The sequence below is a fragment of the Fragaria vesca genome, linkage group LG4 (genome assembly GCF_000184155.1).
Source record: "Fragaria vesca subsp. vesca linkage group LG4, FraVesHawaii_1.0, whole genome shotgun sequence".
NCBI classification, from domain to species: Eukaryota; Viridiplantae; Streptophyta; class Magnoliopsida; order Rosales; family Rosaceae; genus Fragaria; species Fragaria vesca.
This window is the reverse complement of record NC_020494.1, coordinates 20,990,038-21,014,452: the sequence shown is the minus strand read 5'-3', so window position 1 is coordinate 21,014,452 and position 24,415 is coordinate 20,990,038. Positions and strand designations below refer to the sequence as shown.

The 24,415-nt window shown below is 37.6% G+C and overlaps 2 protein-coding genes and 1 pseudogene across 3 annotated transcripts in view; 2 read left to right on the top strand and 1 right to left on the bottom strand.

Moving 5' to 3' along the window:
* Positions 1–24,415, top strand: part of LOC101295621 — an 880,650-nt pseudogene that overhangs the window by 70,318 nt on the left and 785,917 nt on the right. The gene's annotated exons all lie outside the window — the stretch shown is intronic.
* On the top strand, positions 2,205–6,654 carry LOC101305749 (protein HOTHEAD-like). Its single transcript, XM_004297506.1, has 6 exons — positions 2,205–2,316; positions 2,864–3,239; positions 4,552–4,862; positions 5,193–5,578; positions 5,705–6,273; positions 6,362–6,654. Exons 1-6 carry the CDS (start codon positions 2,229–2,231, stop codon positions 6,414–6,416), a joined length of 1,785 nt encoding a protein of 594 aa, XP_004297554.1. The 5' UTR covers positions 2,205–2,228; the 3' UTR covers positions 6,417–6,654.
* On the bottom strand, positions 7,207–12,520 carry LOC101301385 (receptor-like serine/threonine-protein kinase ALE2-like). The gene is made up of 11 exons (XM_004297491.1): positions 12,425–12,520; positions 12,239–12,332; positions 11,084–11,206; positions 10,772–10,981; positions 10,532–10,627; positions 10,316–10,423; positions 9,852–10,223; positions 9,377–9,670; positions 8,764–9,156; positions 8,385–8,628; positions 7,207–8,109 (listed from the first exon to the last, which is right to left on the bottom strand). Exons 2-11 carry the CDS (start codon positions 12,312–12,314, stop codon positions 7,428–7,430), a joined length of 2,598 nt encoding a protein of 865 aa, XP_004297539.1. The 5' UTR covers positions 12,315–12,332; positions 12,425–12,520; the 3' UTR covers positions 7,207–7,427.

The following is a 24,415-nucleotide window of genomic DNA, read 5'->3' as shown; positions in this document are numbered from 1 at the left end:
AAAAAAAAAACAGTTAGAGACTGGATTTTGGTAAACAAGAAATGGTGTTTGTTCATCAATGCGTTTGATCTGGGCAGGTGCAGAGGTCAATCAGTCTTCTTCTTGTTAAAGCTAGAAGCATGCATGCTACTCTTTTATCATGTGTCGATGTCTCATAGGACGACCCTTTGCTGCCAATTCCCAGATCATCGTGTATTGAATGTCTGTCAACTCTACCGACGGAACGACAAAACCAAGTACAGAAAACAGCATCATTTTTTCACTGTGTGTGCATTTCTAGTGGAGAATGAAACGTTTGTGTAATTGAAACGTCTGGAACTTACATCTTGATTGTGTAATCTAGTCATGAACATGTGGATATATCATGGAAATGAAAGATCAGATCGATGATTAGTAAACGTCAGCAGGGTATCTTTTGGCCGATGGACGTGATCATGTTTCTAGTCATACTCGCACTTTCTTTCTCTTTGCTTGAAGAAAATGAAACGTCCAACACATACCCTCTACAACAAGTAAACCTCTAACTGAAAATTGAAATTGATCAGAACTTTTTCTCTTTCGGGTTTATACACGTACAAAGTTGATCTTGATTATAATCCGAAATCCCTAAATTAGTGTATGTTTGCCTTAATCCACCTCGAACGTTTCCTTCTACTCGATCTAACCCAAGTAACCGGTTATTAATCATGTCTTGCATGTATTGAAGGATGGAGGATATGATCTTGAGTCGTACAACCATATAAACCAATTATGCAACCCAAATTCAAAATCTACGTATAACAGTACGTACGAAATTGTTGAATTCATCAAACGTTAATGGTTACAAAGTACAAACAATAAGCTATCACTACTTCAATTCTATGTACAGAAGCCTAGCTACTCCAAATTAAGCAGACCAATAAAATATATGAATTTAGGGTTTGAAGTAGCACGCAGTTAATACCCCATGTGTTGGCAGCTTGCCTTCCTTGTGCTTCATATCATGAATTTGACAGCTCTGGATTTCCTTTCTACCTACTCTACCAACTGGCCAGAGAGTTGGGGTTTCCCTCTTTCCATTTCCCATTTTAAACATCTTAAACTTGGCCCTTTCAGTTTATGTCAAATACATCTCATCAGCTAGTGTAATGTGTCATATAAATGGCTCATATCTATTACATTTTCACATCAGCCTGTGAAAAGTGAAATCTTAAGCATATCTAGTATTCAAGTTCCAGAAATAATTCGAATAAGCTACCAAGATTAGTGGCTATATCAACCCATTCTTATGATAAAGGGTTTTTCATTAACTCCTTTCAATCCTGTCAATTACCCAGCTTGGATGGTCAGTTGGTCAGTCCGGCCTACTCACAATTATGCAATCCTAATATAAATTTAATCAAAATAATAGCCAGGTCCCATCCCATTCTCCACGGCAAAATGTGCCATAAAAATATATAAATTCATATAGGCTCAGACTGGAGAGGAGTCATGAGGAAATAAATGTGTATATAACAGTGTTGCACTACTGGTTATTGAAATTCTTACCATTATAGATCGAATTTTTCCATTTCTTGTTGGAATGGTTACTGAGCTAGCTTGCTTGTATTAGTATTACCCAATTATTCTACAGCTCTTTCAGGTAGATATACTCAGAATAGTAATTCATTCATGCATGCAGTATATATATATAGTCGATCTCTGTGTCTGCAACTTTCAAATTTCAATCATGTAAGCATGATTTTTTTTACTATTGCATGTAAAAATGGATGAAAGAGAGAGATGGAAGAGCTCGATCGAGTTACCTAGCATCCTGAATGTTAATGATGGATCAGAGTGAGCTGTCTATGCACCAATGGAAGAAGATTGATCAAACGGCCATGCACGGCCTCCTAACTCAACCGTTACATTCATTTCACCATTAATGAGTTTCTCCAGTTGTGTTTCGATGTGATCATGAATGCAGTTGGTACCAGAGTTAATTGGAGGCTCCTGTTGCACACAGCTTCTAATACAGTGTTGGTGTTTTTCCATTTTTTCTAATTTGTTTTAAATTCCCATGAGCAACAAATTTTATTATTTATTTATTTTGATGCATGAACCGGTGGTAATTATTTAGGTATATATAAGTGGACTCACACAAAACAAGGCCAACCTGTGGAAGCCACATACAGGGAAGAAGCTGCAGCAGCTTCTTCTGTGTGAGAGAGAGCTTTTCTGAGACCTCTGTCTGCTCAGCTGCCTTGATAATGGCTTTGGTTAATGGAGCGCTAGTCCTCAAGAAGCTCATTTTCTTTGTGGCTTTGTGCCTCATCAGCGTACTCTCTTCTTCTCAAGGTTCTTTCTCTCTTGCTCTCTCTTCTTCTTCCACTACCCTTCTCTTGCTTCACTTGCATGTTTCTTTCTCTTCCTCTCTTTGGCTGTTTGTGTTTTGGGTTTAATCAGTTCATGTTTTAGTAGTACAAATGAAATCTGGAAATAAAAATAAATTTCTTCTTTTGGATGAGCAATATTCTCTGCTCTTTTCACTGTTTGAAAAACTTTTTCACCTTTATGTGTGGCTCGATTCTTCTTTGATTTCTTGTTTTGCTACATTGCATTTCCCTTTTGGAGCTTGTGTTTCTTTCACTGATTGTAACTCTTAGATGGGTAGAAGTGCAATTTGGGTATTTAAGATTCTTCTTGGCTTCATTTTTCCATAGATCATCCTTTTGTGCTTATTTTCATGCTGCATCTAAAGATCCCATCTTGGTTCATGACTTCATTCTCTGCTCTCAATTTCATTTTACAATTGGAAAATAAAGTACCAAGACTTTCTGCAATTGGCAAGGTTGGTACAGTGATATAAGTTCAATTGATCAAAGCTAAATTCTTTTCTGTGCAGGTAAGGAGGTTTACGATGAATTCAGATACCCATTTATCAAAAAAGCAAGCTCTTTCGCATCTGTATCATCATCTTCATCAAGCGGCCACATCAATGACTATGACTACATAATTGTGGGTGGAGGCACAGCTGGGTGTCCTTTGGCTGCAACCCTCTCTCAGAATTTCAGTGTTTTGGTTCTGGAAAGAGGGGGTGTGCCTTTTGCCAATTCCAATGTCTCATTCCTACAAAACTTCCACATTGCCTTGGAAGACATTTCACCTAAATCTCCTTCTCAGCCCTTTGTTTCCAGTGATGGAGTGATCAGTTCCAGAGCTAGGGTCTTGGGTGGCGGCAGCGTCATCAATGCTGGATTCTATACAAGAGCAAGCCCAAGGTATGCTTCCTTGGAATGCAAGAAATTCTCTCAAATTTTAAGCACATAGCCTTCTGGTAAATAACAAGGGGAGAAAGTTACTTTAAAGAAAGAACAACCATTATGCAGCTAGGGAGATTTAGTTTCTAACAACTGAATTTATCAGTAAAGCAGAGTGGGACAAGACAAACAGACTTCATGAGTTTTTAGATGATTTTTATCTAGAATGGAATACAGAATTAAATAAGTTGCATGTTAAGCTTCAAATTTACATAAACTCATGGAGAAAATGAAATGAGGTTTATTAAGTAGCTAGTTCCCTGTTCTTGATTTCCAATGTAGTGTTTACCCACATAAATGAAGTACCACAAATTGGTAGGCATCCCTTACAGAGTAGATGAGATGTGCCATGTTAGTATTATTGCAACCCCTCCTACCACCCCACCACCCCATTAATATTGTCTTCTGAAGAGTTCATGGTTTAGATACTGAAATATTAATCACTTGTGTCCAATTCCATTACTCATTTGTTGATTGTCTACATTTAAGAAGAAAAATTCACTTAAAGTTTAAGCAAAGAAGTGTCCAATGAAAACAAACCTCGACAGGTGTTTTGGACTTTTGGTAGCTGATTAATATGTCATTAGAGTATTTAAATTTCATTGATGTGTTGATGGTGAGTTGGTGATCAGCATATGATGGTATTCATGACAAATTGACAATGCATGTCATTGTAGCCTTTATTAAGGTATTCATATTTATCATTTTTTTTTCTTTTCTTGTTTTTTTTTTTTTTTCATTTTCAGTTTTTTATTTTATTTAATTAATTTTATTATTATTATTATTATTATTATTATTATTTTTATAAATTCTAGTTATTGTCTACATTCTACTTTAATTTCTATTCTTTGAATGGAGGTGATGTAGGGACTTTTTGATAGAGTAAGACAGTCTGACATTAATTTAGGGAAGAACTTGCACTTTTGCATAGTGGTCCTTTGTATTACTAGTACAATATATATCCGATGAGTCCATGACCTATGTGTAGATTAGTCTTACACCCACCTACTCTATATATGGTCTCTCTATGAGACTCCCTGACAACCAAACAGGAAAAAAAAAAGAAAAAAAAAAAGAGATGATATGACACATAGCTCAAGCAATTTCCATTTCTTCCTTTTTTATTTTTGAATATATTGTTGGTTTGGAAAAAATTAGGAATTTAATTGTTTAATGGTCAATTAGTTATACAATTACAAATTGACCCATGAAATAGAAATATGACACTTCACACTTTATTCTCTACTGAAGCTATTTTCTGTGGTGTGTGCAGGTTTATAAAGAGAGTGGGATGGGATGCCAAGCTAGTAAATGAGTCGTATCCCTGGATAGAGAAGCAAATAGTTCATGAGCCTCAGCATGAGCCTTATCAGATCGCATTCAGGGATAGTCTTTTGGCTGCTGGGGTCGCACCTTTCAATGGATTCACTTATGATCACCTTTATGGAACCAAAGTTGGTGGAACCATTTTCGATAGATTTGGTCGTCGTCACTCTTCTGCTGAATTACTATCTTCTGGGAATCCTCAGAAGCTCACAGTCTTAATTTATGCTACGGTTCAAAAGATTGTTTTTGATACATCAGGTATCGTGATATTAACATATGAAAATCCATTATTTTTCTGTCACATAATTTAGAGCGCATCCAAAAAATTTGGATTTTGTGACCAGAATTAAGCTTTCTTGGTTAAAGCTATTTCGGTTGTCATTTAGCTGGATTTAAAAGAGAGTAGGTATTGGAAGAAAGCAGTTTGGTCAAAACCAAAAAACCCTGTGAACCTTAGAAGAAGGAGCTTCGGCTTAACAACCATACTTTGTAACTGTACCATATTGTCTTCTGTTTCAGATTTGCATACAAGTGACACTGAAAATCAGGTTTAGAACATAGTGATTAAAAAAGTACTTATTGATACAGGGAAGACACCAAAGGCAGTGGGAGTTACCTTCAAAGATGAAAACGGGAACCAACATCAAGCATTTCTTGCTGATAAGCCGCAGAGTGAAGTACTATTGTCTAGTGGAGCAATTGGAAGCCCTCAAATGTTATTGCTAAGTGGTATTGGACCTAAAGCTGACCTAGAGAAGTTGAACATTCCAGTGGTGCTTAATAATGAGTTTGTTGGAAAAGGCATGGCTGATAATCCAATGAATGCAATCTTTGTCCCTAGCAGTAGAGAAGAAAAGCAGACCCTAATCCAAATTGTAGGGATCACCAAAATGGGTGTGTACATTGAAGCTAGCAGTGGATTTAGTCAGTCCAAGGATAGCATTGAATGCAACCATGGAATCATGTCAGCTGAGGTAAGCAATATAAGTAGTACTTCTTACCAAAAAAAAAAAAATATTAAGTTTGAGTTCCTTAAATTTGGGATTTTCTATGTTCAAAGTGTTATGAACATGGCCGTGATTTTGAGTTGTTACTTGCAGATTGGACAGCTATCTACTCTTCCTCCAAAGCAAAGAACCCCAGAAGCCATTCAAGCTTTCATCAAACGCAAGAGAGACTTGCCCCATGAGGCATTCAAAGGAGGCTTCATTCTACAAAAAATTGCAAACCCAATATCCAAAGGAGACCTTCGCCTGCACAACACCAATGTTGATGATAACCCCGATGTTAGCTTCAACTACTTCAGCCACCCCTATGATCTTAAGCGCTGTGTTGACGGGATTAGAATAGCAACAAAGGTGGCGCAATCAGAGCATTTCACAAACTACACACGAGTTGACAAGCAAACTGTCGAGAAGATACTTAATTTGAGCGTGAAGGCTAATGTTAACCTCATTCCTAAGAATATTAATGACACAAAGTCATTGGAGCAGTTCTGCAAAGACACTGTCATCACTATTTGGCATTACCATGGTGGGTGTCATGTGGGCACTGTGGTTAGCCCCGACAACAAAGTTCTTGGTGTCGACAGGGTCAGGGTTGTGGATGGCTCGACGTTTTCTGAATCCCCTGGAACTAATCCTCAGGCCACTGTCTTGATGATGGGCAGGTATATATCATCACATATATGTACATCATGTAAAGAAAGCAATTCAAACTCGATGTGTTGGTGTTAATGTGTGTGTTCTGGCATGCAGGTACATGGGACTCAAGATCCTGCGAGACAGATTGGGCAGAGCAGCTGGTATATAATGAAAGGAAATAAGACTAGTTAATTAGTAGGAAGTTAAGAGTGACTGAGGCTTAGTTTTGCAAGTGTGATGTAATGTGTTGGTTTGATTCTTACCAAGCTATAATGTGTAGAAATTGGCTTGCAGTGGGAAATCCATGTTTTTATCTTGTTATGTCTCCTAGTTCATGGTTTCAACTACTATTGTCCAGAATGAAACACCTTCAGCTTGTTAGGCAATGAAACTAGGATTTGAAAATCAACTTATTTTGAGTGGTTTCTTGTTCTTAAATTAGCATTCAACTGCACCCAAGATTTACAACTCAGCAGTTTGAAGCAATCTTCCTGATTAAATGACAAAAAGTACTTCAACATGAATTGTGTAAATAAACTTTAATATTCCTAGTATGCCATGCATCTAAATCAAGTTCCCACTTTAACTACTGATCTCAACATGACAAGCTTAGTCACATTTCATATCAGTCTTCTGTAGCTAGTTATAATTCTTCATTTCTGTGTTCTTGGAGGGTTAACGAGCGGTGGTACTCTTCTTTTTCTTTTGTTAGAGTAGGAGCTTTAAGAGTGATCAGGTTTCATACTTAATTGCTAAAAAAAAAAAGAAGGTGGAATCAACTGCTCAGCTGCCTAACAAACTCCTTTAATCATCAATTAACAACCCTGAATTGCTGGAGGCAGTGCTACTGGGACACGAAGAGTTTGGTTTGTTGACTCGGATGTCAACATGTCCTAATGGTTGCTATAGACCTAAGAAAGCAGACTAGTAACCTTCTGATTGTGTGTGGAGGTTGATGTCATGAAAAAATGTGATATATTCAATCTCATGTAAGTTCTTACATCACTTGGTGACTAAATTGTGGATCGTTTTCTCTTTTCACATTGTAAGATTACTTGTCTTGATCTATCATTTAGCTCAACCTGTACATAGTCTCAAGAACCAAATAAAAGTTATAAAACCCATTGGAGTGTCAACTCGTTAAGAAATTATTGCACTTCAGAAATAAACAAGCACCAATTTAGTTTGGCCACAGTTTTGATGGCAATCCATGTTCACTCAAACTTCCTCTAGACAAACTCCTTAGTCTTTGCCAAAATTGTCTCCTTCTACCAGTCCTCAAAGGCCCTGAACTAGAGTACCTCCTAAAAGATCCAATTTCCTGCCCCTCAACCTCAAATCCCACATTTGCACTCAACAAGTCTGACGTTGAAGGTATCTTACTGTCATGGCTATCCCCGAATACAGGCATCTGAAGCTCTGATTCTGCCACTCCAAGATTACCACTGTCTGTATGAATGCAGATATCATCATCATCGTCTTGGCCAAAACATGTTGAACCCCCAAGTTCATTTGTTTCTTTGAACTCATTGCATACGAGCTTCAAGGCCTGAACAACCTCGCCCATGAATGGGCGGTGAGATACTTCTGGTTGGATACACATTGAAGCAATTGCTGCTACCTTGGTTACACTGTCCCATGTGATCATATCAGACTTCAACACAGGGTCTATTATTGATTCTAGACCCTCTTTACTGGTGAGAAGGGGACGAGCCCAAGCAACGAGGTTTTCTTGGCCTGCAGGTTGTGATAGATCCACCGGCTTTCTTCCTGTCAAGAGTTCAAGAAGGACTACACCATAGCTGTAAACATCACTTTTCACTAGAAGATGACCTGTCATTGCATACTCTGGAGCCAAGTAACTGGAACAAGAATAAGAATAAATCGACTTAGTGTGCATGTATGAGTAACATATGTCTTATTATGTAGTCTATCAATGCGGATCACACATTTATATAAGAATTCACTTCATATGTGTTCATCAAACATTATATGTTGTAGTTTGTCAATGTGGAGTTGATCACCCATCTGTATAAGAGTTCACTTCATCTAGACTTTTAGAAATAACAAACATGTGAAATTGTCTGGCATAAGAAATGAGAGCTATTTATGATATAATTAGGTAAGAAGTTTTTACCCAAAAGTTCCCATAACATGCGTTGAAATATGTCTTTTTCCCTCCTCCAGGGCCGCTCTAGCCAGTCCAAAATCTGAAACCTTGGGTGTAAAATCATATTCCAGTAAGATGTTGCTGGCCTTAAAGTCGCGATGTATAACTCGAGGATTTGAGTCCTCATGGAGATAAGCTAAGCCCCGAGCTGCACCAAGGGCAATCTTTATTCTGGCGTCCCAATCAAGGGGATCAGTTTCCTTGTCAACACCTGAGAGGACACAAGAAAAGTCATTTATATTCAAAGCTTAAAGTTCCCAATATATAAGCACCCTGGACATCTAGCATTTCAACCAAGAAAGTTTTAATATTTTTGGCCATAGAGACATGTTGAGCCTGTGGTTACCATGTAAATGGGATTCAACACTTCCATTTGGAACCAGTTCGTACACAAGGCAACGAGTATGGCCTTCTGTGCAGATACCAATTAATTTGACCAAATTTCTGTGGTGAAGACGACCGAGCATCTCAACTTCTGCTAAGAATTCGCGGCCACCATGATGATCATCTCGTTTTAGAACCTTCACGGCCACTTCTCGTCCATCATCCAAAGTAGCACTGTAAACAAGCCCAAAACCACCTTCTCCAAGTATTCTTGAAGCATCAAAATTATTAGTTGCTCTCTCCATGTCATGCAGAGTAAAGGTCTTCGCAGAGCCAGTATAGTTTATTGTGCCAGAACTAAGAGACATTGATCCAGAACCATGTGTGCTTCCAAACATCACTGACCTGGGAGGCCCTGTTGAGTGTATGATGTAATTACTTTAGGTCCAACAATGGATAAACCAAAATAAACAAGAATACGACTCACAGCCTATATTGAAGAAGTTAATTAAAAGGGAAACCAATTCCATAACCATATTTCCAATAAAGTATTCTTGTGCACGGTTGCATGCTGAAAATGAAATCAACACAAGTTACAGTCCTTCTTTCAGAGATTTTGGCCATATTACAGGTACCTGTGAATTTTGAAGGGGATGATGTCAAAGGTTGTGGATATTGTTCTGGCTTATGGGAGTGAGATCGACATTTCAGCAACAAAAGCCAGACAAACCCCACACATAGAAGAAAGGCAGTGAAAGCTGATAGAACAATAACAGCAATCATACTTCCTTTGATTCCATCATTTCTTTTTCTTGGCACATCAACTCCTATAGGTTTTATTACCCTTCCATTGTTGTCTTGGCCCGTGTATGGCCCATCATCTATAGTAGAAATGGCTGAAGGTGCTGAAGGGGGAGAAGGTGGAAGACCTGTACAGATGAAAGAATTTAAGAACTTCACTATCGCAGAAGTAAGCTCAAAAGTCATTTAGCATGATGAAACCACAAAAACTCATACCACAGTGTAGAAACTAAAAAAGTAGATCAATGATGAGTAACATATAGTTAAATGTAACCATAGTATCCGAGGAGGTCAAGGATCAAGTTATACCTGGATAGTGAACATTTAATACTTCATAATCACCAAAGAGAGAAGCATTTATGGAAATTTGTCTGCGCCAGAATTTTTCATAGATTTGAAATGCAGTAGTGCCATCAAATGTTAGTCCTGTAGGTACCAAGTTAACAAGGACGCGAGTTTTCTCTAACTGCTGACTAGATGCATCAGCTCCCATTATGCGAACTTGGCTATGGTTTAGTGCAACACTGTCTGCAATTTCCTCAGCCAGCTTTGAAACTGAAGGGAAGAATGTGTATATTGCAACATCTAGTTGGAGTTTAACTTCGATTGGCTGCACACAACCACATGTTGAGCCTGGAGGTGTATATGTTAATGGATCCGTGCATGTAATTGATGAACAATCTACAGTTATTACAAAAGAGTCAATACTTTTGCAATGTAAACATGTTAATGCATTTTTAAATAAATTCAAGGCCACAGCAGTGTAGATGTACCTTCATTGGGAGGTGGAGGTGGTAGTGCCAAAATCGGTGACGGTGGTGGGGACTTCGTCCTCTTCAAGGAAGAATCTATGGGGGAAATTGCAGGTGGAAAGATGGGCACTACAAAAGAAGGAAAAAAATCAAAAATATTTTTACAGTATTTGGGTAAAAGAAGCAAGGACTCAAATCCATCAAAGGTCCGAATTCTGAAGTGAGCCTTCCCCATACTATTATAGTGGCCTTCAGAAGTAGTTGGTGCAGGTGCAGGTGCAGTCCAGCTCTTTGAAGAAGGCGAAGGAGATCGAAATGGGGAGACTGAAGGGCCTAAACATTTCATAAGATATTCTTCAGAGTGCATAAGTATATATGATTGCTATAAATATTCAAGAATATGTACCGACTAAGTCTCTGTGTATGTAGTCATTCTCAGATATATTCAAGTATATCCATATTGTAAGGGATTTCAACCTTGTCGACTGTTAGTGTGGGAATGAATTGAGTAGGTTGGTTCTGGAGCAGAGCTGTGGAACTTTTTGTTTGTAAGATGATTTTTGTGACGTGAGCTTGAGGGGGAATGTTCAGGAGCATGCACCCATTTCTTTGCAGGACCTCCAGAAGATGGTATAGAAGGTGGAAGTGCAATACTTGAAGGCCTTACAGAATGATGAGGATGGGTGGCTACAAGGAGAAAAGAGTTCACAGATAACTGTAGACACCAATATTTTCATTTTCTGTTTCAAAGTTGGCAAATTAAAATGCTATATATATTCTCTCTCTTACCTTTAGCTGGGGCGTGCCTTGTTGGCAATAGGTGGTGAGATACTTTTCCGGGAGGTGGAGCAACCAAAGTTGTGTATTCTTTCCAGCCAAAGCTGAGAGGGGAATTAGGAGAGACAGCATGGTCTGTCACAATACATTCATTCAACAATTAATCAGTCAGACTCACAACCAGGTCGGACCGTCAGAGGATGAGCCAAACAGCTATGTATCTTATCATGTTGCTATTCTGGTAATCAAAGTTTAAACATCAGCCTAAACAATGCAGTGCCTTCTTTAATTTTATTTCACTGTGAAATTTTCTGTACAGTTTGTCAGTGAGTCAAAGCTTAACTCCAGCTTTGAATACAACAGAACAAGAAAGGTACATTGACGTTGCTTATAGTAGTCAATACTAAACAACTTCTTACCTTTTTACTCAGGTCTTCTCTACATTCATAAACTTTATAGTGTCCCTTATTTGGTAGGCAACCAGGAAAGCTATGAAAGAAATTGTGCTGCTCAATAGCAGAAGCCTTAAAGAACCACCTCAAAAATTATATATGAATTTAACATGCAATTCAGTTGTAGATCCCAATTATAATTTTTGCAAATCATCACCCTTTAATAAAATGAAGAAATTCCGTTAAAAAAGAAAAGACTAAAAATTGGAGGTGCAGGAACCCCTCTTGTATCACAATAACTGGTGTCAGTTAGCTTAATATGAGTTGCTGCTGACATAAGTAAGCACAACCAATAGCTAGTTGTGAATTTATTCTACAGACTATGAAATATTATACTCACTGACTTCTTGACAACCACAGATGATAATTCAAGTAACAGTTGAGGATATAAAATCAATTTCGTAATTTGGTCATTCTTTTAGATTAGAATTCACAAGAATTCACAAGAAGACTGCAGATATAACCATAAACTTCCATGCTTAACAATACAGTGATGAAAGTAAACCTGTCAATGAGGAGTTGAGGACTTTCCCTAGACCATTACCATGATCCAATTGAAACAGATAAATAATTTATGTGCCATATAACAGACAAATGTTGAATTATCAAAGCAATTAAACACTTAGTTCACATAATTGAGATCCTAAAGTTTAAAACTAAAGAAGACCAATATACAGATCAAATATAATTAACCATAAGAACCAAAATTTATTACCTGCAGATCCATGAAATGGCAAAACACCCAGAATAAAGAACATTTGCATGAGCAGCAGATTCAGTTGCCTCCCCATTTCCCTGACAGAGAAGCTCTGAGCTCAATTCCAACCATCCAGGTAAGGAGAAGAAACAGAAGAGAAAGCAAACTGGCAGAACATCATCATGAAGCAAAACAAGGAAGTACCTTTAAGGAAGCAACCTCAAGATGAGTTTAGATTACAGAACCAGACCCACAGAGGCAATCAGTGAGAGACATTGGAGCAAAACTACAAGAATGGGTCAGGTGGTCATAACCCAATGGCTGTCACCAGATTAAGCTGCTCTTAAAGTTTGAAAATTTTTAGAATTCTAGTGGACTCGTCTTTTTTTTTTTTGTCATTGGTGGACTGTGATATTTACTGGAAGTGATCAAGCAAAAAGCATCACAGTGCACTTAAGAGACCACTGAGCTTTACAAGTCCAAGTAAGACACTGTGTAAGACAGTTGGTGAACAAGTACAGAAGGAGAAAGAGAGAATGGGTGCTCAAATAGTGATAAAAATGAATATCTTGTTTGAAAAAATGGAACACTAGTGACTAGTGTGGATTAAACTATTGAAATGCTTGATTTGTTGTTCATGTAGTGGATTGACTTGATTCATCTCCTTTATTTTAAACTAGACTGAGGTATATATGTGTAGGAATGCTTGTTATTCCTGATTAGATGCTAGTCATGTTACTAATATAAGCTAGTTGTTAGTAGTTGTTAGCATTCCATTTCTGTATGTTATTGTTGAATTGCTTTATATAAAGGGTGGTGTTATTTAGACATCATATTTTGTTATTTACACATCTCATATATGATGATGTCTAACCATGAGTCAAATGGATAATTTGTAAATGAAATATACTAAAAAAAATAGATAATACGTGTGAATAACAAAATAGGGTGTAAGAATAACAACATCCTATATAAACAAGATGTAAATTAATGTATTGATGAATCATCATATACTAATTCAAGAAAAGAGTAGACTGACTTCATGTATTGGTAGATTATTTCAGCATGATCTTCAGTTAATCTACTGTTATAAGTAGTTGGTGTATTGATACTTGTTGGTCCAGTGATGCTGTTCTGTTCGTTGAGAAAGATAGCAGACTATATTGAACCATGTATCAGTCCACCAAATTCAATTAAGATGCTGAAGTGTCACTGAACCAAAATTTGCTAGTGACATGAGCTTGGTATCCAAAATATGACATGAAGTGTTCGATCATCGAAAGTCCCACAGCTCCCCACAAGGTCCCAAGCGGCCAAACCACATGCAAAATGTGACAAACCAAGCTAACTGCACACAGCACCAGCATTTACAATTCAGAGAGACTGTGAGCCTCGTAAGAATGAAGGGTCTTCTTTTGTTGTGTATTCAAAGCAAATTGAAATCCCAAAGCAACAAGAAATGGAATGATGACTTACATATTGATTGAGATCTGCCCACAAGGCCTAGAGATTTGGTGGTTGATATTGAATTGGTGTTGGCCATGGCTAATTGGCCGGCCACCTCCCCTCTGTTTTTTATTTTCCATTATGATTGGGGTGCTAGGACCCCATGGGAAATCACCTGCCGGAGATAAAGTCTCAGCCTGTCGAATGTGTAGGTGAAATTCACTGTGTCGGTGAGAATTGACTGCGATAGAGGTCGTCCTTATATACGAGCTTCCCTATTTCTCTTAGACACGTATCCTAATTCCTAAATTGCAAATTTGGTCTTTGTTTTTCCTTAATTATGGGTCCTTACTTCCTCTTTTTGTAATTGTGTTATACATACATCAGAGAAATTTTAAATAGAAAATTTCACATAAATCAGCTTCTGAACATTTTTTTTCATATAAGTCCATCTTAACAATTTTACCTGTATAAGTCCACTTTTAAGGCTATATGTGTCACTTTACTTTTGTGATGTTCCTAAAATACCCTCCCTTCCCTTCAAATCTGTTTCTCTCTCCATTCTATCACACGACTCGTTTTCACTTTTCACTTTTCACTTTCCCTTCTCTCTCTCTCGCGCTCTTCATCTTCATCATCCCTCTCTTCTCTAAGCTCAAATCTCTGGCCATGGTGGCGTCTCAGACCAACATGGAGAAGATGCATGTCCGCCAGAGCTACCGCAATCTCCAGCCATGGCGGCGTCTCAAGTCATTACCAGCTCGGCACCGCCAGATAGATGAGGATGACACCTCGACCTCAACGTCGCCAGCTCTACCTCGACGTCGCCAGATCGATGATGACGACGCCTAGATCTTGATGCTACTGGATCGACAACGACACTGGATCGACGTTGACGTTGACGCCTTGACCTCGATGTTGCCAGATCGACGGCGACGACGCTTGCATCTCAACACCGTTGGATCGACGACACCTTGGCTCCGCCGTCTGTCTTGCAACAACGACGCTCGCAGACTCATCATTAGCCGCGATCGGAGTTGGGAGCTCCGTCACCGACTCGCCGACCTTTCACACCTCACGCGACTAGTCGGGAGCTCCGCATCTATCACTTCTCTGCTTCAATTTCTGGCCTTAGCAGAAGGAAAGCTTCTAAAATTGTAACAATAATAGTTTGTGTACGATAGTATCTTTTTGATACACTAATAGTAGCAGCCTTTGGTGTCGGCAGTAGTAGCTTTTGATATAAGCAGTAGTAGCTCTTGGTGCCGGTGGTAGTAGCTTTTGGTCCTTATAGTAGTAAGTAGTAGCTTTTGGTACCGGTGGTAGTAGCTTTTGGTACTGGTAGTAGTAGCTTTTGGTCCTTGTAGTAGTAGTAGTTTTTGTTGCTAGCAATAGTAGCTTTTGTTGCTGACGGTAGTATCTTTTGATTCTGACCGTAGTAGCTTTTGTTGCTGCCGGTAGTAGCTTTTGTTGCTGCCGGTAGTAGCTTTTGTTGCTGCCGGTAGTAGCTTTTGTTGCTAGCGGTAGTATCTTCTGTTTATGTTGGTAGTAAATTTTAACTATGACAGCAGTAGTTTTTGTTGGTGACGATAGTAGCTTTTGGTGCCAGCGGTAGTAGCTTTTGTTGCCGGCGGTAGTAATTTTTTATTGTCGTTGGATTCCTCCTCGGAAGTCAGTCAAAAAATTCATCTGAGGTCCGTCGGAAAATTCGCCCGAGGTCGGCCGGAGACTTTTCTGAAAAAAGTGGTTGTTGACTTTTTACAAAAATGTCATTTTCGTAAATATAAGAGAGATAATCTAATTATTTGGGTGGATGACAGTTTGTAATTTTGTTGAACTTTAATACCTAATATAGAACTTTATTTAAGTTTGGTGGACTTATGTGGGTAAAAATGTTTAGGTGGACTTATATAAGAGAAAATGTTTTAAAGTGGACTTATATGTAATTGGCCCAATTTTAAATACACACCCTAATATCTTAATACACAACTCTGTTATTTTATGTTTCTATTGAGATTTTATAGGTAAGCTAAATGACCAAAACAAACATCTATTATTAAAAAAAAAAAATACACACTAGAAGTATTCTTTTCAACATCTTCTACCCTAATATCGTCGAAAACACGTCTTCTCCCTTAACCCCAACTCTTCTCCACAATTCATTTAGGTTGTATTTTTTTTTCTTCTTCTTTTTTTTAATTTTTTTTATTTGTATCAGCTTTGGTTTGATTTTGCAGATCATACTGTCATGTACTGCATCTTTATCATGACATGTTTTATCGAATAACTAGCTATCTATATATGTTTAATAGCTATTAGTTATCTATATATGTTTAATAGCTACTGTACTTCTACAATTCTACTAGCTTGTGAATTTTGAAAACGTGTATTGGTGATTTGGAGTTCAGATATAACAATAATCATTTTATTATAAATTGAACGATGATAACCAAAAATTTCTAGCAAAAATTAGATGAAATAATATGTAAAAAGAGGTACCAAATAGTAAATATGTATTAATTATATTAAATAATAGAATATTTCATAAATTAAGGGCATTTTAGGCAGTCTGGGATGTGTATTAAGTATAATACTAAAATAAAAAACTTGATAAGTGGTGTATTAAATAAGAGGTGTGTATTAAGATATTAGGGGTGTGTATTTAAAATTTCTCTATACATCAATGTGTGAATATATGGAAAGTATGTATGAAGTTTGGGTGGCACTTTTGTTCAGTCTTGATTCCAATCCCAACAATATTCAGCATCCTTAATTCTTTACGGCAATGATCTGCCGCCAATGGCAGCCCGAGTTCATCGTGGCAACTCTTTTCAAAAACACTTCCTTTCAACTTATGTGCGTGTCATTATCCATCCAGGAATAACAACACATCGCACCTCCGTTCCTGATACAGCAGCGCAATTTGCCTAATTCCTCTGCTTCTTATGCATGGACAGTGCACCATAACACAAATGGGTTTTTTGGTCGTGCCCCTCAATGGTGCCTATCTTTCCAACCAACATGAGCTTTCACAATGCCAAATCAATTTTCAGGCCCAATCACTATCGTTCAATTTGTTGGTGTCCATTCTGCTGCTAACTCAAATTAGTAGCCGGACACAGGTGTCACCCATCACATGTCGGCTATTCCACCTCACAATGCATGGGTAATGGGGACTCAATGTTCGTTTCTCATACCGGTACCATTCCCCTGTCATTTGGCTCTTTTATTTTCCTAGTATAAAATGTCTTTCGTATTCCGTCAATTCCTAAAAGTAAATAATATCTTCTATTTGTCACTCGGTCTACTAAGGAAAATCTTATTTCTTTCTTTTTGTTCCAGATTTGTATCATTTATATTGCTTACATACCGATTGTCTTTTGTTTATGGGCCATTGTAAAGATGGTCTCTATCCACTCAATTGTCTAGTATCTATACTCCTCGACAAGCTCTTGCATCCACTCATACTTCCATCTAGCACAATCGTTGGGCCATCTATCCTGTAATGTTTTAGCTTGTATAGGTTCTTCCCTTGGCTCTAAAGTGTCTTCCCATTCTTTTTTGTCGAGATTGTACACTTAGCAAATCTCATCAATAACCTTTTCATTCCACTAAAGAGATTGCTCAGCTCGCGTTCTGCATTTCATATTATTCATAGTGATGTTTGGCAATAGCCTACTTAATTTGTTAGTGATTTCAAATATTATGTTATTTTTACTGATGATTCTCATGTTATACTTGGCTTTATACCTGCGTTGCAATAGTGATGTTCTAACTCTTTTCTAATCTCTAGTTGTCATGATTCAAAATGTCGTTAATCATACTATCAATGTTTTTTTCAAAGTGACACTTGCACTAAATATGTCAATGTTGTCTTCTCTCATTATTGTACATCTTTGGGAATTCAATAGAGATTTTTTTTGCCTTCATACACCACAAAAAAATGGGCTTGCCGAGCGTAGACATCGCCATATTGACACAATGATTTGCAGTTTTCTTCTCACTTCTCTGTCCCCATCGTCTTTGGGTCAAAGTTGCCATGACCTTTGTTTATCTCCCCAACCTACACATGCATACTCTTGCTTGGGATACTCCACACACTTGTCTTTATGGTAGTTCACCCTTTTGCTCTTCATTTCGAGTCTTTGTTTATTCTTGTTTTCCTTATCTTGGGCTCTATCTCTCTAATAAACTTTCCTATGTGTGAAATTTTTTTTGTATTTTAATAAGTGGAACTACATTAATTGATGGTGTTTTTTTTAATAAAATGTCAGTGTGTCAGAAATAAACCCCGGATTTCATCATGAAATCTGAAATAAACCCTGCGGGGTCCACCTCCACCTCAAGAGAGATTTTACCAAAAATTTCGGCATAATCTCCCTTGAAAATAGACAACCCAACCTAATCAACATTAACCTGCAACACACTTCTAAAATCATATTCCAACCTTGTACTCCTGGAGCCTACATGCTCCCCAAGTTCCTCACATCTCCCAAAATACATCAATCTTTAATCAACTAATAACAATCTCAAATGGTCATTAGAGCATATCTATAATGAACGAATAACAATGAATAAAGAATAAGCGGAAGCAGCCTCTCACTATGCCTCGACTCCATGTACGCTCGACCTCAAATAAACTTAGCCTGCAAACTGGGTATTAAAAACCAAAAGGCCCAAGGGAAAATAATTTAAAAACGTTAGTGAGTGGACAAAAATAAATTAAATAATTTAATAAAAACGTAATTTAAATACTTTCCCACATTTAAACTTTAAAACCTCGATGCATGCAACTTTGATATAACATTTAACTTTAACTCCAGAATCACATAAAAATGGACAAACCAGCCCCGCTGGTTAATCAAATATATAACAGAGAAAAATAAAATAAGGGGAAGAGTTATCACCATGTAAAAGGAGCCTCTCAGGCTTGAGTCGATGCCTCCCAAGCTATAATAGCGTCCCACGTTAAGCGCTCGACTCACCTATGGTGATGACCACTAATAAAGACTAGCTAGCAATAAATAATAACCGATCGGTGCCTCCTAGGCTATAATAGCGTCCCACGTTAAGCACTCGACTCACCTGTGGTGAGGACCGCTAATAAAGGCTAGTTAGTAATGAAATATGAGCGACCCTATAGTATGATGACTAAAAACATACGAAATCACTTAAATCCATAAAACTTCCCCAATGTCATATGAAGTACGGTTCCCAACCGTACTTGGAAATTATCATAAGAAATTATAATAAAACTTAATGACATGTCTCTGTGAGGGTTCTTTTTTATTTGGAAGTAACTAAGCCAAAATCAACTCATAGAATTGAATTAATGAGTTAATATTGTGTGTGATTCAAGATCAGGGAAAAGCTTGTAGCATGAGTTGGAATGGGAGCTGAAGGCACACCGCGGTGATGAAAATTGGACTAAGCTCTCTGGGTTAGATTTCTGGAAAGAATATGGGTTTCAAAGGAGAGGGATTGAAGGATGGCTAGAAAAAGGGGTTTTGGCTTGAAGGTTTGAAGGCATGAAAGCTTGAGTGTTTTAGGAACTTTTCTGGGTTGGTTTCCTGCTCCTTTTTGCAGCTCCTAGACCTCTCTTCTTATAGAATTCAATTGGTGGGTTTTGCGATGGGTCGCGATGCCTAATCCACTGTGTAAAAGGATTGTTTTTCTCAAGCACATGGTCTTAGCCTCAAAAGCTGGCAAAGAGAGGTTGACTTTGAGAGATGGGAGAGATAACTCATTGCAGGGGCGCTGCGAGGGTGGCTGCAGAGATGGAAATCCAGGAATGAGGCGGACCAAGTAGCTTGAATCCCACGATTTCGTCATCCAAGGATAAAAGAGCTGCCTTAAAACCAGTCATTGACCTTCTTCTTCTCGGGTTGGGAATGAATGGTACTTTTCTGTTGTGCAAAGCTTGTCGTCGTACTGCTGCGGGGAAGAAAATAAAGGGGTGTCTGGTTTCAACAATGGGAATGCAGAAAGGAATTAGGCTTTTCCTAAAAGAAGAGAGTTTGGGCTTTTCTAACAGAAAAAGGGTCTTGGGCTTTGGATTCAAAGATATTTTGGGTTTAAAAGATGAGCAGTCCAATTCTCACATTCTTTACCGATTCATCGCTGACTTAAGTCGTCGGGCTTGAGTTTTGGGCCCAAGACTGAAACTTCTTAACAACATTAAATCGGCGGAGAAGCGTTATGTGCCTCCGTGACCATCCACACCATACCCACTTCTACAAGCCCCAATGATGTGTGTATGTGGCTTGGGCCCACATGAATGCATGGGTATGTTCGCTTGGGTTAAATCAAGGATTTTAACCTAAGATTGTATGAAATTATTGCGTGACGAAGTATTAATTGATCGCATGATTTTTCGGGTATCAACATTCTCACATGTCAAAATATTCTCAAATCCATAAATATAAGCGATATTTACTCATTAAGTAAAAATTGTAATTAATAACTCAATCCGAAATACTCACTATACATTCTCAAGGATAAATACTCCATAAATAAACGATAAAATTATATATAGCGAACTACCGAAAATCCCATTTTCAGAAATCTTTTAAAAATCTCAAAGTCCACAAATAAAACAATCATAAAGAAATCCGAAATTCATAAAGAATATCCAAACTCAAATTCCAAATTAATAATCTGAGCTCAAATCCATAAATCATGACCAACACCTAATCAATGCATCAAACTCAAACAATTTCCAACATCATTTCATAAGCTGAAATTATAATATACGCTCGGAAAATAAAATGATAAATTATAAAATCTTGCATGCATATTTATTTAAAACCAAAGTGTCAACTCACAAATTTAGGCATAAGTCCGACGATATCCGAATCGCCACTCAAGCGAGATCTCCTCGTATCCTAACACAATTACCATACTTAGGACCAATCTTCAATTTCAGAAAAATAAATACTTAAATATAAACATCAAAACTCTTTCGCTTAACCCACTACCCACTACAGGAAATATTGATCGACTTAGCTGACAGAATGAAAAACATTCCGTCGGCTAAGTAATTCTTCGTCGACGGAAGCATAACCGTCATATAGGACACCATATCCGTTGCCTAAGATGTTTTAGGCGACGAAAAATGACTTCCGTCGAGTAAGCTATTCCTATTCGACGAAACACTATTCCTCGTCCAACTTCCATCGGCTTAATAAGACTTGGGCGACGAACACTGTTCCGTCGGTTAAGTAACACTTGGGCGACGAATATTCCTATTTAGCCAACGAACTGTTCCGTTGACTAAGAATATGAATTATTACCTGACAGAAAGCATAAGGAATATTTTTTCCGACGCCTTTTGTCTTAGGCGACGGAATATTCCATCGGCTAAGTTTGTACATCATTCATTTATACACCTTCTGCCCAGAAGAGAATGCAGAAGAAAGGCATGGTCTAGCTCCCCCCCCTCACATAATTCATCCGATCCAAATCTAGTTTTGGAAGCTTTTCTTCATGAATTTGAGATATAGTCTTGGAGAGCTGCTTCGATCTCGATCTCCTAATTGGTATATATGTAACTACTTTAATTAATCTACTTTCTTCATTTAGGCATATATATTTTCCTGCGAAATTGCCGGTCCAATTTTGATGGAATGTTGCTTACTTGTATGCTTAATATAATTACTGGATATGTGTGTATAATATGTTTGTACGTATAATATTATATATGGATGTGTGTATATATGATATTATGTTTGTATATATATCTAACTTTTGTGTGTATAATTTTTAGAGTGATTAATAATTATGTGAATAATATGTTTATCAAATTTTTGTTTTCATTCAAATCATTTGTGTATTCAAATGATAAAAAATAAAATGATGAATCATGTAATTAAGAATTATAATATTCTTATACATTCATCAATATATATTGTTACCCTTAGAAATCCCGTTTAAGAACCATTATGTTACGACTGTGTCTAACAAAATGGTTTTCGAATTGTCCCATATTTTGACAGTTTGGGAGCATATGACATTGAGGTTCCGTTTGTTGTTGGTGCGTTTCGTTTTCGGTTGTGGGTATATATATTTCGACAAGATCTTCCTTTATTGTTCCTCGAGTGCATACTAGGTATAGATATTCGTGCAATTGGGGAACTGTAGGAGATGCTGCCGAAATTTTCTCACATATGCGAATTCAAAACGCCCCAACAACAAACAAAATCACAATGTCATGTGCTCTCAAATGGGATTAGGGTCCTAACCGGAGGTATAAAGTGAAGATTATTGGGGTAGTAAACTCTCAAGTATAGAAAATTATTGGAAAACTCTCCAGATTATTGGGGTAGTAACTTCTACGGGGGATCAGTAAACTTACAAAAATTTAAGTCCCTTTCAATTTCAGGGGCACAACACACAACATATACATATTTTTACCCTAATAAACAATTTTATTGGCCCCTAGTGAACCTAGTGGAAGTTTACTAAACCCCAGTAAACTTCTACTGGCGGTCAGTAAACTTCAATACATTATCTCCCTTTCATAATCATGCCAATTATAAAGAACAGATACCTATTCTTACCCTAATAAACAACTTCATTGTCCCCTAGTAAACCAAGTGGAAGTTTACTGCCCCCTAGTAAACTTCTACTGGGGGTCAGTAAAGTTTACTAGGGGTTAGTAAACTTCAATACTGTTTATCCCTTTCAATACTTGATACAACACATCCGTCTTCCTTGATTTTCTTCCAGTTTGATACTTGGATGTTTGTTTTACTCTTTTTCAGGTCTTTTCTTTAATCTGGAATGTTTCCAGTTTTTGTTATGCTCATATATGTTCTAGTGTGGAAAATTATTGGGGGTCAGTAATTTTCCTGACCAGAGCAACCAAAGTTTCTGGATGATTGTTATTACTTAGATTCCTTTCAACCATCCTCTAATGACATAATGGGGTAGTAAACTCTCTAGTATGAAAAATTATTGGGGTAAGTTTACTGACCCCCAATTAATAACCACTCTGTAACAAAAAAAACTAAAACTGACAACCAAAGATAAATGAAACTGACAGAAAGATCAAAGGAATAGACCAAAATTACTAAAAGAACAAGTTTTGGCACTGAAATTCAAGATCATTCATATGTTCTTGCAACATTACCAAAATACTACATATTTTCACATTTTGAAGATCCTACATCTAAAGTGGCACTAATCTTTTTTCTATATTTATGTCCATGAACTTTAGCAGTATTTTCTTCCTCATTTTATTACCACCATCTTCTATCGGTTTTTTCCTATGACATAGGCTCTTTATAAAGTGGAGCAAAAATGGTCCACAGTCTGACCTACATTGTATCAAGAAACAGTGTTACTAAATTTTTCACCCCAATAAAACAGACAAGTAATTTCTGACCCCAATAAAACTCTTTAAAGGAAGTTTAAAGGTACTTACGATGTTTTCTTTTGCTACGGGCATGATAAGATATCACTCAGCTGGTAGCTTGCTTGATAAACGTTTTGGTCCAGCATCCATCTTCTTGTTCTTTTCTCTTCAGCACTCATCATCGAGTAATCGTCAACCACTATTCCTTGGCTGTCCTGCTTGTCATAGTTTTCCCTCCATTCCTCAGGGTCCAAGCCTTGGCTGAGAGGGTATTTGGTGGAATCATATACGCGTTTGATGAACACCATAATGTGCTTCACCTGTTGGTTCCAACACACAAGTAAATCATAACTCAAACAAACTAAGAGAACAAACAACAAACAAAAACCAGTAGAAGTTTACTGCCCCCTAGTAAACTTCTTACCCTAATAAACTTCTTACCCTAATAAATCAGTTAAAACTCATCACTGTCATTGCATTTTGAAAGTGGTTGTTGGTGTCGGCAGAGTAATCTTTCCTTGGCGGTAGCATTGAGTTCAGGTGATAGAAGCATCGAGCTTTGTTGTCAATCAGGACCAAGGTATAGTGGTGGCTGACCCCGTGATGTACCGGAATGAAAACCACGTCCTTACTGAAGATGGACCACAAAGGATTAATAATGGAAATCTCTATATCCAATTCATTACATTTGAATTCCCCCTGTTTTCCTCCTCCAGCTAGGAACTCCTTCAGTTTTTGTTCATGTACCACCGCCGCGCGCTGTATTTATAAAAGCAAGTAGTAAGATTGTGTTAACTGAAAAAAAGTGTTAGGAGTAGACCGCGGTGCTGCGACACGCTGCTATTTCAGGTTAGACTATTTACCACTGCCTCTATGTCTAGGAATCCGACCGAGACCTTCTTCTTTTCCACTTTCTCCTTCAACATTGCGAGGCACACCCTGATGGTCTGCATGTACAACATATAAGTCACAAATAATTACAACAAAGAATACATCTTAGGTTACTCAAACATCAACTTTATTGGGGTTAGTAAGACCAGTAATTTTTTCTCACATTAGATGTAATCTCTCCTTCTTGAATTATTCTCTTCAATTCATCTTTGGCAATGTCAATGATACCATCACAACACTGCCAATACCGGAAACTATGCAGATACAAATAAGTCATAAGCAAGTCAAACCAGGGAACTAATTGTAATGTTATATATATATATAGAGATTTTCTTAGCTGCGGACGTCCGCACCGATTTTTTGGTGTGGATTTCCATTTTTGCACCACTTTCCGATCGAATTTCCTCAAACTTCCTTCTAGACATATCTAGATCATCTTGTGTAGATCATCTTTGCAAAATTTCAGCCAATTTGGTGATCGTTAAGGCCCTCAAAATCGAAAA